The sequence below is a fragment of the Daucus carota genome, chromosome 8 (assembly GCF_001625215.2).
Source record: "Daucus carota subsp. sativus chromosome 8, DH1 v3.0, whole genome shotgun sequence".
NCBI classification, from domain to species: Eukaryota; Viridiplantae; Streptophyta; class Magnoliopsida; order Apiales; family Apiaceae; genus Daucus; species Daucus carota.
This window is the reverse complement of record NC_030388.2, coordinates 21,553,396-21,570,459: the sequence shown is the minus strand read 5'-3', so window position 1 is coordinate 21,570,459 and position 17,064 is coordinate 21,553,396. Positions and strand designations below refer to the sequence as shown.

The 17,064-nt window shown below is 35.8% G+C and overlaps 1 protein-coding gene across 5 annotated transcripts; it reads left to right on the top strand.

The window, feature by feature from the left end:
* Positions 1 to 6,499: 6,499 nt before the first annotated feature.
* LOC108197876 (uncharacterized) lies at positions 6,500 to 16,410 on the top strand. Of its 5 annotated transcripts, none has more exons than XM_064083156.1 (8): positions 6,500 to 6,680; positions 8,297 to 8,530; positions 8,617 to 8,832; positions 8,929 to 11,437; positions 11,528 to 12,003; positions 12,172 to 12,353; positions 12,476 to 12,633; positions 14,817 to 16,410. In XM_064083156.1, exons 2-7 carry the CDS (start codon positions 8,324 to 8,326, stop codon positions 12,552 to 12,554), a joined length of 3,669 nt encoding a protein of 1,222 aa, XP_063939226.1. In that variant the 5' UTR covers positions 6,500 to 6,680; positions 8,297 to 8,323; the 3' UTR covers positions 12,555 to 12,633; positions 14,817 to 16,410. The 5 variants fall into 5 exon arrangements, with proteins under 5 accessions (XP_063939226.1, XP_063939225.1, XP_063939224.1 ...); XM_064083155.1 differs by having other exon boundaries at positions 11,513 to 12,003; XM_064083154.1 differs by having other exon boundaries at positions 6,501 to 6,680; positions 8,929 to 12,003; positions 14,817 to 14,952; positions 15,034 to 16,410.
* Positions 16,411 to 17,064: the final 654 nt, after the last annotated feature.

Genomic DNA, 17,064 nt, shown 5'->3' with positions numbered 1-17,064 from the left:
TGACCAAACAAATTGATGAAAAGCTTCCAGCTCAGGTCAAATCAGCTCTTTCTGCATCTGAGCAAAAACAACTACAATTGGAGAAGCAAGTGGAAGCTCTGGAAGGAAATGTCTATATCTTAAACTCTAGAATGGATGAGATGTTGCAGCATCAAAGAATTCAGACTGGACTTCTTCAACATCTTCTTCTTGCCTCTGGTGTTTCTCTTCCTAGTCCATCCCCTACACTTGCTGCTAACAAAAAGGGGGAGAAAGAATTACCAACTCCTGCAGAATTGATCAGCCAAATTCCTCCTCCTTTCCACACTGAAAGGGAAAAGCAAAAGATTGAAAGGATGAAAGAATTGGACTCCATTGCAAAGAGAGTGGCTCAACTAGGCAAGAAATCTTCCACATCTTCCACAGCCACTACAGCTCAAATCTCTTTTCCAACCACAACCACAATTCTCAGGGTGATTACACCTGAGATTGTTATTCCCTCCAAGACAGAGAAGGGTGAGCCATCATTTCTGAATGAGTTCAAGCCAACTCTGTTTCCAAACAATTGTGGTTACTCCAGGCCTGGAAAAGACTCAAGCTCAATCTACTTTCCTTTAGCCAGGCCTGACAAAAATGAATACAAGCTTTTGGGCCAAGAAATCAAAAGTTATAAAGATTGTGCAGATGTGGCCTTAAAGGCTCATTTTGCCATCATCTACAGAGAAGGCCAGAAGTTGTTTATTGGAACTGGCCATCCTCATTACTCATATGCAAAAGCTGAAGAGGTGGCCAGAGAATGTGAAAAAGAGGAGTTTGAATCCCAACTCTCTTTAAACCAAATAGAGGTGGATGAAAGGTTTGCTATTGAGCTGGAAGAGGAGTTGGCAGCTGAGCTTTTAAATGAGAAAGGATTGCCTCTTGAATCTTCTCCAAAGAAAAAGAGAGTCAAATCTAAAACTAAGATGCCTGAGGCAGCCAAGAGAAGAGAAGAAGTGCCAGAAAAGCCTATCTCAAAGCCTTCTTCTCCAATCAAGGATACCACAGTAGTACATCCAGATGTCAACTTCCATGATGAGCCAATAATGCCAAAGGAGGAGCCAATTGACTTGGAAGATATTCCAATTCCAGCTTTTCTTGTCCAAGAATCTTCCAAGCCAAAGAAGAAGGTCAAGTCTGTGGCTAAGAGGATGGCTAACCCTCCTAAACCTCCAAAAGAACCTGAAAATCCTGATGACTATCTGATCATTGCTAACATTGAAGAAATTTCTGAGTTGGAGCTGGAGCTGGATGATCTTCAAGAAGTAAGAGGAATAGAAGCAACTTCAAAGTTACCTGAAAGATTGGTATTCTCTTACAAAAACAAGGGTGATGTCATCTGGCCTCTTCACAGAGTTCTGAATTCTGAGGGATTCAGTTCTCTAACAAAAATATATGGATCTATGAAGAGGACTGGAGGATTTACACCACCTGCAAAGCAAATGGTACTAAAAAGAATCCTTGAGATCAGGAAGGAATGGAACTCAGATGCTAGTCTACAAAGAAGGCTGAAAATTCCCTACACTGGAAAGAAAATTCATCATGAACCTACTCCAGTCATGGAATTTAGGGACAATCAAGGTGTTAGGAGATTTTTCAGACCTAAAGATCAACTCAAGGTTGCTAGCTTGAATACTCTGAAGACTCTCCAATCCAAGCTCAACAGACAAGATAGTGATGAAGAATGGTTCTACAGGATCTTTCAAAAGCAGATTAATATTCTTGAAGAAAAACTTAAGTCCAGAAGAAGAAGATCTTCTAGGAACAAGTAACTGCTCAGTCTAGAGGAGCATAATCATCTGTAATCTTTTCTAACTCTTGTATTTAAATTCTGCATTTTATTTTATTAATGTTTTGTTATCATCAAGTGTAGAATTTATGTCTGCATCTTCTCCAGTCATAAATTGGGGGAGATTGTTAGGAATCAATAATTTTTGATGATAACATAAACATTTTGTAACATGTCTTACTTAGAATCTTTATCAAATTTCAGTTGTAATTGTTACATTTCTTGTCTTTGGGAATTGTCAACGGATGGGTAGAATAGGATGGCTAATTGTAAATATCCAATGCCATGTAATTTTATCTAAGTGAAGGATATTCAACTGATGAGATGTAACTGTTCAACTGATGAAGACTGGATGATGTTTCAACTGATGAAAATCAAGCATTCAACTGAAGACAAAGTGTTCAACTGATGATGCTGAGGAATTCAACTGATGAGACTGGAACAGCATTCAACTGATGAAGTTTGTAATTCATTCAACTGATGAACCGAGCTTTCAACTGATGAAGCAAAGAGCAGTTGAAAGTGACTAGAGCTTAAGTCTGACAAATCACATGGATCGAATTACACTAAAATAGACATGGAAGCCTAATTAGGAAAATAAAGAAGAAGCAGAAACATACTTATCTCATGCTGTGCAATCTGGATCAAATCAAGGTGATGGTCAAAGATGAAGACATCTCAGAAAGCATGCATAAGACAAAGTTGTGCAGCATTGTTTTTAGATTAGAGTGCATTTTGTAATCTAGCTAAAAGCTTTGTAAAACTTGGAGTATATAACCAAGTTAGTAGCATCAGTTGAACTTGTTCAAATTACTTGAGAGAAAAATCTGAGAGTTAGAACTTGTTTTAAGTGATGAACCAGCAGCTGTGCGAATTGTAAACAATCCACAGATTCTTCTATATAAAATCTCACGGGTGGATCATTCAATCCACCCGTATTTTTAATACTTGGTGTTTTTCTGTTTACTGTGTTTTAGTGTATCATTCTTGAATCTTTTAAATTTGTAAAAGATTGTATTCAACCCCCCCTTCTACAATCTTTCTCATAGTTGGTGTAAAATAACAACTCCCACATCTGACAAATTCTTACTCTTACCAGCCAGTCATCTCTATTACTATTCAAAGCATTCATTATTGTATCAGATATAGAAGATAAATAGGCGCAAAAAAAATTGTTTAGGTTAAATTTTATGATATTTGACCTCAATTTATAGGGGTTGATTTGAAAAAAGATCGGCTTATCAAAGATATTTTTTGTTTTTGATATACATCTTTTTCAAAAATATGGTCAGGAAGAAAACTAAGCCTTTTTTTGGATCAAAATAATTTAAAAGAAGTTTCAAATTCTGATTTGGTATTTATTAAGGTAGGTAGTTTGTATTTTTGATACATTGCAAAAGGTAGTTTTGAAACTTTCTTCAAATATATCCAAAACTAAAAAAAGTAATTTATTTTTGATATTTTTAAAATTAAATTCATAATTTGTAACTTTCTTCTAATAATTTTGATACTAAAAAAAGTAAGCAGATTTTTTTGTTGATATTTTGAAAAAATTAGTTCTGAAACTTGTTTCCAATGTATCCGAAACTAAATAAGGTAGTTTTAATTTTTGATATTTTTCATCCAAAAATTCCAGAAAATTAATAAAATACAACGGAGCTATCTGAGAGGTACCACTTACACGCCCCTCGCTTCTCCTTTATATAAGTATATTGATGATTGATTGATTTTTGATATTAAAAAGGGTAAGTAGATTTTATTTTTAATATTTTGAAAAAGGTAGTTCTGGAACTTGTTTCCAATATATCCGAAACTAAAAAAGGTAGTATTTGTTTTTAATATTTTTCATCCAAAAATTCCAAAAAATTAGAAAAACAGAACGGAGCTATCTGAGAGTCGCTATCTACACACCCCTCGCTTTTCCTTTATATTGATATATTGATGATTAATTAACAATATACATTAAATATTACTACAATATTATTAGGACTACAGTTTTTAATCCGATTAATCCTCAATCATCCAATTAATTCATAATCAGCGCCTCAAGTTAATTCTAATTTTTGATTTTCAGTGACATTATCCCTTGGGCCTCATCATGGCCCAATTATCTTTAAAAAAATTGGCATTTTACTTTTTCATGAACGGTTTTTCATGATACGTCGGTGGACACATGATAAACACCAAAATTCATATATTTAATTTATTTTAATTTTAATTGACTATTCCTCTGTTCCTTTCATTTCTTTACGTTACTTTTTGACACGTTTTTCCACACTCATTTAAAATATAGTTACATAAGATATTTATTTAATTTTTTTCTCCGAATAAAAATTTGATATTTAATTTTTTATTAAAAAAAGAAAATATTAAAAAAATGTTATGAAACTATATTTTATAAGAACCTCGAAATGCGCGTGCATGTAAACTATTGAAAGAAACTACTGAGAGAGACGGAGGGAATACTATTTATTAATAATAAGATCCTGCATATACAAAAGCTCCACCAATAAAAATAAGTTAAATACTCACTCCATCTCAAATTGGATGAGCTCGTTGATTTCGGGCACGCACTTTAAAGTCCATTGACCGCATAGCTACATTACTTATTTTAAAATTTTATTTTTGTAGATAAAAATTTAAATATAAAATTTTTGTTTACGAAAGAAAAATTAATAAAATAAATTTCGGAACTAGTCGGTCAATGCACCTTAAGTTACGTGCTCAAAGTCAACTAGCTCATCTAATTTGGGATGGAGGGTATACATCACACAGTAACCGTTTCATGAATATATTCACGCTCACGTACATTAGTATCTGCTTCACTTGAAAGGTGTTTGAACCGAGCAAACAGATATTATGAAAGTGTTGCAAGAATAATATTTTTCTACATACAAACTAAATCATATAAAAATTAACAACAAACATGTCCGATGAACAAAACAAATATTATAAAAAATAACCAACAAGCATATATCACTAACAATTAACAATTAATTTGTTGACCTTTTCATCCATTAATAACATGTCCAGATTATATTCTTCTCTCGTGTTTGGATTTGTCGACTCCCACATCTGACAAACTCATACTCTTACCAGCCAGTCATCTCTATTACTATTCAAAGCATTCATTATTGTATCAGAAATAGAAGATAAATAGGCAAAAAAATATTTGTTTAGGTTAAATTTTATGATATTTGACCTCAATTTATAGGGGTTGATTTGAGAAAAGACCGGTTTATCAAAGATATTTTCTGTTTTTGATATACATCTTTTCCAAAAATATGGTCAGGAAGAAAACTAAGCCTTTTTTTAGATCAAAATAATTTAAAAGAAGTTTCAAATTCTGATTTGGTATTTATTAAGGTAGGTAGTTTGTATTTTTGATACATTGCAAAAGTTAGTTTTGAAACTTTCTTCAAATATATCCGAAACTAAACAAAGTAATTTTATTTTTGATATTTTTAAAGTTGAATTCATAATTTGTAATTTTCTTCTAATAATTTTGATACTAAAAAAGGCAGGAAGATTTTTTTGTTGATATTTTGAAAAAATTAGTTCTGAAACTTGCTTCCAATGTATCCGAAACTAAATAAGGTAGTTTTAATTTTTGATATTTTTCATCCCAAAATTCCATAAAATTAGAAAAATACAATGGAGCTATCTGAGAGGCACCACGTACACGCCCCTCGCTTCTCCTTTGTATAAGTATATTGATATTGATTGATTATTTTTGATATTAAAAAAGGTAAGTAGATTTTATTTTTGATATTTTGAAAAAGGTAGTTGTGGAACTTACTTCCCATATATCCGAAACTAAAAAAAGTAGTATATGTTTTTAGTATTTTTCATCCAGAAATTCCAGAAAATTAAAAAAACAGAACGGAGCTATCTAAGAGTCGCTACCTACACACCCCTCGCTTTTCCTTTATATAAGTATATTGATATTGATGATTGATGATTGATTAACGATATACATTAAATATTACTACAATATTATTAAGACTACAGTTTTTAATCCGATTAATCCTCAATCATCCAATTAATTCATAATCAGCGCCTCCACCATTTAATTCTAATTCTTGATTTTCACCGGCATTATTCCTTGGGCCTCATCATGGCCCAATTATCTTTAAAAAAATTGGCATTTTACTTTTTCATGAACGGTTTTTTTTGGATATGTCGATGGACACATGCTAAATATCAAATTTCATCTATTTAACTCATTTTAATTGACTACCTATTAATAATGATGACCCATGCATATACAAAAGATCGACCAATAAAAACAAGTTAAATACATCACACAGTAACCGTTTCATGAATATTCACGCTCACATACATTAGTATCTGCTTTTTCATTAAAATTATTACTTCCTCCGTCCCCTCAATTATTTATATTAGAGGGGGACACGGAGACCAAGACAATTTATGAAAAATGAGTAAAGTTAAGATGAAAAGTGGGTAAAGTGGTGGGACCTATCAATATTTAATAATAGATTTGAGATAGTTGAAGAAAGTAGTGGGTGTAATAATAATTTCTATTGTTAAATATGAGATAGTGGGGAAGATAGTGAGTGTAATGATGGAAAAAATTTACTACTATTTATAATAACGTAAAGAAATGAGAGGGACAGGACAAAGATACCGTATTTTATAAAAAAATAATCGAAAAATGTATGAAGCCGGAACCCAGGATGAATTCATAAGAGTTTTTTTTTTAGCGGCCGAGTGCAGTAGCAGCTATATAGTATCAGCGCCTGCTTATAATTCGCTTCAGACAAAACTCACCATCTCTCTGGAAACTTCTGTCTTCAAATCTGATTGGCTCAACATTCCAGGTCTTACGTTCGGATTCATCTTCTGCTCAGTCTCGGTACTTGTTCTTCATTCATATCTATCCATATACGTGTGTGTTCTTGGTGTTTTAATGTTTGGGTTTTTGATACATACATTTTTATATCATTTCTTGGTGTTAGATGTAGATGATCTGATGCTGTTACATCGATTTGAGTTTTGTATACTTGTGTCTCGATAGAGAATTCTTATTTTTGTACATTTCATCCGTTTCTTTCTTTGATTTTATGTGTTTTAGCTGTGTTTGTCAAGGGTTTGATCGAAAATTCGTATCTTCTTAAATTTCTATGTGTTTCTTTCTTTAATTTTATGTGTTCATTTCTTTTTGTGCCTGTGTCAGTCAAGGGTTTGATGGAAAATTATTATCTTCATACATTTTATGTGTTTTGTTTTGTAATTTTATGTGTTGTTAAATCCATGCTGATGTTCTTTTTGCAGTGTTTGTTAAGGGGTTCGGAATTTTATTTTATCTGGGTAATTTTTTGCAGTTTTTGTGTTCATTTTTTTGATGCCTGTGTAGTAAGTAATCCAATTGGTAAGTTTAACCCTTTTTATCATATCTATACATGTAAGTGTGAGTTCTTGGTGTTCTAGTGTTTGGGTTTTTGATACATACATTTTATATCATCTTTTGATGTTAGATATAGATGATCATGTGTTGTTACATTGATTCGAGTTTTGTATACTTGTGTTATAGAAAATTCTTATCTGTGTACATTTTATGTGTTTCTTTCTTTGTTTTGATGTGGTTTTACAGTAATTGTTAAGAAGTTGGGAATTAAAATTTATCTGGGTATTCTTTTTGTGCCAGTTTTTTGTTTTGATGTCTGTGTGTCAAGGGCTTGATGGAAAATTATTATCTTTACAAAATTTATGTGTTTCCTTCTTTGATTTTATGTGCTGTTATATCCATAATGATCCTTCTTTTGCTGTGTTTGTTAAGGGGTTCAGAATTCTATTGTATGAATTTTCTGCTGTGTTGCTATATGTTTGTTTTTGTTGTGTTTGTGCTCTTTTTTTAATGCCTGTGTATTTAAGTAATCCAATTGGTATGTTAACCCTTTTTACCATTCTTGGCACACATTTGAGAGCTGAGAGACTGCTTCAAAATAATCACATCTTATACAAAAGCCTCTCTCAAATGTGTACATGTGGGACCTATTAAAATTAGGGTTTCCTATTTCGTATATGCACGAATTTGTGATTTTTCGGCCAACTTTTCCATTTGTGGTTTTTTTTTTTCCGCCCTAATGCCAAAAATTAAATGAAGAACTGAATCCAGAATATCAATTCCTTTTTTCAGGTGAATTGTGTTATTTTGATATATATGTTCCTTTTTGTCTCATATAGTAGTGGTGTATAGTTTGTGCTGATGGACTGATCAAGATTTTTTTTGCTATTTGATGAAGGCCAGATTGGTCGAAGTTAGTATATCATAATGATATGCTGTAGTTGTAGCATTTAATTTCCTCATCTGTGTTGGCCATCAGGGCAAAGTGTAGTATGAGTTGCAATTATGTGTTTCTTAAAAAACTCCATCTTGATTTGCCATATTAAATGCTGAAATGCATAATGAGTATTAGTCGATCTAAATTTTTAAGATAATAAATGATTGTAGTTTTTGCTGTACTCCAGGATTCGGTGCAAGATTTCTGAGCAACTATGGGTTTTGACAATGATTGCATTGTCAACATACAATCTCTAGCGGGCGAGTACTTTTGTGCAGTTTGTCGCACACTTGTTTACCCAACTGAGGCGCTCCAGTCACAGTGTACTCATTTATTCTGCAAACCTTGTCTAACATATGTTGTTGGAACTACAAAGGCCTGCCCCTATGATGGATACCTGGTGACTGATAAGGATTCTAAGGTTAGAACTTGCCATATTTTTGTGTTTATAAGTGAAAATTTGTGATTTTAACTTTCTTAATATGCTCAATGATCTTTTTATTGCAGCCACTTGTCGAATCAGACAAAGCACTGGCAGAACGGATAGGCAAAACTCCTGTGCATTGTCTGTTTCACAGGAGTGGATGTTCGTGGCAGGGAACCTTGTCTGAGTGCACTTCTCATCGTTCTGACTGCGCCTTTGGATATTCCCCTGTCGTGTGCAACAGATGTGGGATGCTACTTTTGCATCGCCAAGTACAGAACCATGCACAAATTTGTGCAGTAAGTGTGCAAATAATTGAGTGATGTGCAAATTTTAATTAAGTCTTCGATTTGCTCGAAATTGTTTATGACAATTTATTCATTCAACAATTGCAGGGTGCAAAATCACATTTGCAGCAGACCGCACAAAATTCGAAAGATGCTGCTACTGCTGTTGCAGTTAATACTGCAAACTCCGGCCAGGCAAGTTCTCAACCCGTAGCCCACACCTCACAGGCAGCGGTACCGCAGATCACTATGGCCCCTCCAACCACACAAGAAGCAAATCCTTATGTCCAAGCAATCGCTTCTAGTGCTGGGATGACTGCAGAGCAGTGGCAACAATATCAACAGTACTATCAGCAATATCCTGGATGTGTTCCATACCAGCAGTACTACTACCCATATCAGCAACCTGCACAACCGGTGCACCAGCAGGCACCATATGCAGGACAACCTCAGGTCTATCCTCAGCCCCTGACTGGAATGCAGGGTCATCATCAACCATTGCCTCAGGTTCAAGGGCAAGGGCCAGCACAGACTCAGCGACAACCCCAAGGACAGCCTCAAGCACATTCCTTTGTGCAGAATCAAGTCAACCCAAAACAACAATCTCATATCCAAGTTGACACTCAAACAGCTGCCCAGAGTCAAATCCTTCCGCAACAGCCTCCCCACCAAGCACAACCTCATATGATACCCAATTCTTTGCAGCCTCCTGCACAAACGAATCTTCAAGTGCCTTATCAACAGCCACCGTATCAAGGGAATCTGGTGCAGCTGCAGTCACAGCCCCAACCAGTTTTACAATCTCAGTCCAAAAGTCATCATTATCCTCACCCACTGCAGCCGAACAATCCTCCAAGTCAGCAACCTGCTCCCGGTGTCTTACCAGGTTATCAGTCACATCCCCTAGTTCAACCTAACTATCAAATGCTGCAGGCCTCTCAACAACATTATTCCATGCCTATGCAACCTTCCAGTGGGCCTTTGCCTCCATCTGCTCAGTTCCCTCAACAATCTCCACATATACGACCTCCCCAGACTAATGCTTCACTGCCAAGCCAGGAGCAGAGTCAAAGCCAAACCCAGGGTTTCCCTCCTGTCCATCATCCTCAACATCTTCTGCAGGGGTACATTGGTCACCAGCGTCCTGCGGCTCCTGGAGGACAACCCATTCAACAACATGGGCAGCAGTCTACTCTGTCGCAGGCATCTATTTCAGTTCCTTCTGCTCTCAAGCCTATGCAGCCCCAGGGTCCAATTCAGTCGCAACAGAATGCCCGTCCTCCGCCACCATCACATGGCAGTGTGCAAGCACATGGCATGGCACCACAGCAACCTCCACCCTCTGGCAGTAGACCTGCCGTGCCAAATCAAACAGCAACATCTCACCCCTTCCCTCAATGTGCTCCTCACTCCCGACCATTGCCGTTGAGTTCAGTTCAACCATCTGAGCAGCAACAGCAAGTAGCTAGTGGGCTGCAGTTTTCTCAGTCTGATCGTGAAATTACGCATAAACTGGGTGGAGGAAGTGCTGCAGCACAAGTTGGATCAACTTTAAACAAGACTGCTGGAAACGATGTTAGTTTTCCTGGAGAGGATTCTGTTAGGATTAAAGCGTTTGACTCAGAAATTAGAGGAAAAAGTGGGGATGTGGAACATAATATCAGAATTGTAGGTGAAAATAAAGGAAATCAGAGCCAAGTTGCAGAAGCTGTGGTTGATGCATTGAAATCAGGCTCGTCTGAGCCATTAATGGAGAAAACTGTTAAGGAAAAAGCTGCAACACCTAATGAGATGCATGGCAGTGTTTTTGCTGTAAAGGATTCTACTTCGCGACAAAGGGAAACTTATGTGGGACATAAGAAAGATAATTCAAATGTGTTGGCACATGAAAACAAATTGAGTCACGGCCAAGTCTCTCAACAAGGCCCTGCCATGACTCAATACTCTGGGTTCCATGACAAGGGTCGCCCGAAGTCCTCTAACCCAACTCCACTAACCGATCAAGGCAGATATCAGATGCCTTCAGGGCCCTATGGACTTTCATCTCAACAACAAAGACTTGCTATTTCTTCACATTCACAGTCGGGTTCTTATATTGGGGCTCCACCTAATGCACTACCTGGTCAAGGACCTGCTCACTTAAATCTTCAGGGACCTGGACTGTCGGGTCCACTTCATCCAATTGAACATTTCCGTCAGTCTAGTTCTTCTCACACACATGAAAGCTTACAAGGTGTTCAAAGGGGGCAATATTATCAGAATAACTCTTCTTCTCAGCCGCTGTTTTCCAGAACTAATAAAGCTGAACCAACAGGACCACTACATGGCTCCAATAATGCTGGTCCTCTGCAGAATCCGAGGCTTCGTCACTTAGAGGGTAGATATCCAGACCCCAATGTATCAGGATCCTTTAATAGGGGTCTACACGAGGAGACTTTAGCAAATGAAAATCGCGTACATGGAGCTGCACTTGGGCTGCATGTTAAAAATGTTAATGATGATCACATGAATCAATTTAGAACTGGGCCAGCTGGACGTAATGGTCAGGGCGAGTATGAGCAAGCACTGAAACAGTTCCCTAAGCCTGCAAATATTGGGAATGGCTCGTCAGAAGCAGGTGATTATCCTCATGAACATATTTCTGAGTTTCGTTCAAAGTTCTTGCCCCCATATACTTCTAATGCTCCGCCAGAATTTCATGGCTCAGGGCCTGGATTTGGTGTGGATCATTTGCCACCTAGAAGTCCACGAAGAGAATTCTACGGCATTCCATCCCATGGATTTGGAGGCCAATCAGGGGGGCCACACAATCAGCCTGGTCTTGATAATGTAAATGGCTGGGGCCCCAATGCATTTCCTGAAGGGCCAAGATCTTTTCACATATCTTCAGACCCAATTGGCAGACACTTTAATGATCATTTTAAGAGTGGTGATATGGCTGGTCAAGATTTTATCCCCAATCATATGCGTGTGGGTGAACTTTTTGGTCCTAGAGATGTACCAAGTCATATTTCTGCTGTAAAAGGCTTTGGAACATTTCCGGATCCTCATATGGTGGAATTGAATGGAAATGGGGGTTTCCCTTATGCACAATCATATTTAGGAAATTTACGTCTTGGTGAGCCTGGATTTAGGAGCAGCTTTTATCATGATAAAATTCCACGCCCTGGTGGTTTTTATGAAGTAAGTGATGCTTTGTTGTGCAAATATATGTGTTTAAGTGCGTGTTTATCCTATTGGGAAGCTCTGGTCTGATTTGATTTTTCATGAAGAATTAATTTGAGTGTGTACTAGTTCACGGTTCTTTTTAATAACATGTTGACCATTCTTTTGTTTTTTGGGAATGCTCAGGGGAACGTGGAGTCCAGTGATAGTTTCAGACATAGAATGCCTAAGAGTACGGTACGGTGCCGGATTTGCAAAGTTAATTGTGATGGTTTGGAGGGCCTTGACTTGCACTCACGAACAGCGGAGCACCTTCAGAGGACTATGGACATGGTTACAAGCATCAAGCTGCATGCAAAGAGACAGAAGTAAGTTGTAATTTTTGTATTAATTAGCCGTGGTACTCTGACATATTATGCTGATTTCTTCTCAACAATTAAGTAGTAGAAATAAGAAGAATTAATGATACTTGCCTACTTAAATGTCATAGAATTATAAAAGATCGTTCTTCCGGCCAAGAGGGAATCAAGCCGAAGAAAGCTGGTAAAAGGAGAAGGAAGAAGGCTTAGATGGAGCTTATCTGCTGTTGCATGTTGTATGGTGTACTAGCTTAGATCAAAGCTTCAGTTATTATACAATTAGCAATAGGTGATACACCCTTCCGTGTTTCTCTGTTTTATCGGGATGTTTTAGCTACTCTTTTTGTTTCAGATTGCTCTCATATGAGGATTATGCTTACTTCCAGACTGAGAGTGTTAGTTTAAACTTTAAACCTGTTTGACTGATTTTTCACATTGGGACTTTTTTTTGTTTTCAAAAAAATTTCTGAGACAATGTGCCTATGTCTTGCTATTTAGGTTGATATCCACCTTTAATTTCGTATACAAGGTTCCATTCAAATCTTTTTAAGAAAATGGAGCATATATATATGTTTCTGGATAGAAATATACCTGAAGCTATTATATATCTTATTTTGCAGAGCTTAGGCCTGTCTGTGTGGTTTCGTGTCTCATCTGGCATGTGTAATGCATAATTCTTAACAATTCAAATTATAGGTATCGACTAATAGTTTAAGAGAGAATATAACTACAGCTGGGTAACTTTGTTATTTTTTTTTTTATATTTGCAATGCTTTATTTCTATTTTGTCATTTTTGCTATATACATTTATCAAAATGATTCAACCTTTTTGTTGCTACATTAAATATACAATGTCAATGAAGTCTTTTGTGCATGTGCCATGTGGTGGTCTAATTAATTTTTGAGCCATTTGAACATTTAGCAATTGTTGTTGTCGCTTTTCTAGTTATGCAGTTGGCATTGTTCTTCAAGCTTGTTAATGGATTTCTATACTATAGTTTAAAATAATTCCAAGATAGAAATCCTTTTATAAGATGCTGATAACTTTTATGGTTCGTGTGTTTATTAAATTTCACAATTTTTGGTTTTGTTTTGAATAGATCAACTTATGGATCTCACAAACAGATTGTTATCTATGTATTGGTGCATGAATGAAGTATCTGTGTACTGTCTGTGTCTGTTCCATCTGGTAGCTACTATTTTGATTTTCCATGAATGAACCTACTGGGCTACTTTGTTTGATTTTAAATAGTTAGATTAGGTAAATTGATTAATAAAGTAAGGATAAATATGTCAAAACTAGATGAATCCTATTGAATATAATATATTGGGTGAATCCCCCGAACCCCATCCTCAATAAAAGTGCTTAAAAATACCTATATTAAAAACTAAAGCCCTCAATACCCACAAAAAATTCATGTTGGACTTGCATATCTACCAAAAGCAGAATATAACCAGATTCCTGCCTCCAGTCCTGACGAGCGGAGGAAGATATTTAATTAGATATTATATATATTTTAAACGGGGTGTTGCACAATGATATCCCTGCTATGAGCGACACCCAATACAGCTTGAACACAAATTGCTTGGTAATTTTTCTGGTGGGTCATCGAATTGACATAGTTAAGTCTTGATAAAATTAATCATATTTTAGTGCTTCTCATTATGTTCAAAGTTATAACTAAAATTGTCACATATCAAAAAATATATATGTGTTACTTCCTTCCCCTTTTGCTTGTCTGGCTGATACAAAACAACCACCAAACAACCACCTACCTAAAAATTAAATATATAGAAATAAATCTAGCTGGGCCCATAACGAATATAATTCCAATTAAATTGTAAATTTATAAATATTAATTGAGGAATAATCAGTATCTTTATATATTAATAGAATCTTGTGACCCCGACATATCTTTTAATGAATATTACTTTAATGCACTTGGATTTGAGGCCTCTACCGTTAAATCTTTGTAGGACAAAACACATGAGTTGAGTCAAATGGTCATTTATATAGGAGCAAATGAATTGGTCGGACAAAAATAAGAAAAAGAGTAATTACTGTCATCCCACGAAGCATACATTTAACAGACTAACAGACTTGAGTTACGATGATGTTCCCACAAAGCATACATTTAACAGACTAACAGACTTGAATTACGATGATGTTGAATAAAGAGTTTTGGCACTTTCAATTTTAGTTCTGTTATGCTGGTCTAAGGCTTATCAGTATTTTGTTATGCTGAAGTCATATGACGTCATTCCTATCAAAAGACATACATATTAAGCAGTTTCAATTTTTGTTCTGTGGTTCTGTCAAAAAAAAAAAAATTTGTTCTCTGGCCTTAATCTTCTCTGATGTTTTCCATTGTTTAAATTTTAAACATTGTGATGGTTTATCATATATTTCTATATACATGAGCAGATATCTAAATTGCTACATGTTTATATTTGGCAAATCCTTGGGATTAGATTAAAGCTACAAGAGACGTTCCATTGTCGGATGACAGTCTTGGACAACAATTACTGCTTCCTGATAGTGCTTCCAGGTTTGCTGTGTTTTTGGATTATTAGGTATGTGATGCCAGTACGCATATACTGGAATAAGGTAAAGTTGAAGTTGTAGTTTGTCTTTTTGTGTTTTAGAAAAAAGTGTTTGGTTTAACTTGCATATCCTCCATGTTTCCAGTACTTAAAGCAGCTTATTAACAATAGACTCAATAAAAATTAAATGAGAACTGCTCTTGGAAGTCACAGTGGATATGAAACATGAGTGGAACTCGGGGGTGGTGAATGATGGAAAATTGCTGCCTGATAAAACAATTAAATCTTCTGATTCAACATATAAAGTGGTTAGTTCCGAATTCTAATATTTGAACATTTCTGTAGTAAATTTGGAGGAAGTTGAATAACAGTTCTTGTTTCTTATTGGTATGAGATCAATCTGAAAAAGGGACTTGTTGTTAGAAACCGTTTCAACTATAGTCCAACACATTGACACCTAGCAGTCCGCTTGTGCATCAAAACAGTAGAAGGATGCTTTTGACTATCTGGTACAACCTGTTTGTTTGAATGTATTCTAAATTATCAAAAAATAGAGCAATCTGAAAGATAAGATTCTATCAACTCTATTTTAACAGATTGCAACAGGAATAGCGGCAGTCCTAGGTTTTGTGATCTGCATTATTTGGGGTATTTTGCAGGTTAACAATATATGCTGTAAATAATGATTTTTGCCTCACTGACCTTATATTTCTACACGTTAACACCATAAGTATTGTTTCCATATGCTGTGACTGCGGAATATTTTTTTTCCCCTTCATTGATAAAAATTGGTCATTTGTTAATGTTGCCTTCCATATAAGTTTCATACTTACTGTTGAAATTTGAGATGTATTGTGAAAACCTGGATCTAGTGTAACTTTATCTTGGAGGACATTAGCGGCAACGAGGAGTTGCAATAATTGTATTACGAATTGTTATATCAAGCAGTTGCACTGTTGCAATCATTATGTTACAACATTACCAGCATTAAGGAATTGCATTAAAAAATTACATTATACTTTGCTATAAAATGTGTTCGAGTAGGCTTATATTCCCAACCCTTCTAATAGAAACATATTCGTATAGACTCCTCTACGAACTATTCACCCTTGTTTTCCCTCAGACTCCTCTACAAATTAGCAAGTTGATTGGATATATGCAATTGCATCAACATTATATAATGTTCTGATATATCTTAATCATAAAAAGATGTAATAATAATGATAAATGGGAATGGCATTCGTATGCACTTGTGTAACATCCATGAGAATAATTTTGTTTTTCTCTTTTTTGATGCTAATGCGTATTTTGGTATGCTGTTTTTTTTTTTGTGAGGTGAAGTTAGGCCTTCTATTGGACGAAATGCTGTTGGAGCTTGTTTGCTATTGGCTTTTCCCAGTATTCTTGGAGGCCTTCAATAAGATTTACAGCCATGGATTTAGTGCAACTGACACAAAATTTGTTGCGCTTTCAAATATGTATTACTATGAATTTTGGATTAATATATGTAAAGCTTTGTTAATTGTTGCAATGACATATATATAATCCATTCAAAGAAAGAGGACCAAGATCTTGTGTAATGGTTGTGGGTATCCTGTGGATTCAAATTTTTGTTTCGTGACATAGGTAAGTCCCATGCAACAAAATCATGGGCGAAGGTAAACAGCCCCCTACTCTTTGAGATCAGGAGCATGGTCTGCGTACATTTTATCCTAGGCGGGATAATACCGGGTATTGCTTGGTTTAGTTTGGTACTTTGGTTACATATATATATAATCCAATAAGTACGACTACTGTACTGGGAAATCTATGCAAGTAAGACCTCTGTAATGTCCACCACTTGATTTCATAAACCAGAAAACATGATTCTATGAGTATAATATCTTCCCATAAGCGTTGCTCAAGCAGCCAAAAAAGACGAGTCTTGTGTGCTTCACTTAATTTTTCACTTAATCTGTTTCCGTAACTTCTAAAGATAAACCTAGCTAATTCACATCACACTGTCATTGTACACCTCGGAAAAAAAACATAACTAATACAACACAAGGACAGTGCAGAGCATTCACAAAACTAAAACTGCATCTAGAAAATGAAAAAGATTGCACATCAGATTTGATGTCTCCTCTTTTCTGGCCACTCTTATTCGTTTTATGAACAAAACTAGCCGAACATCCTA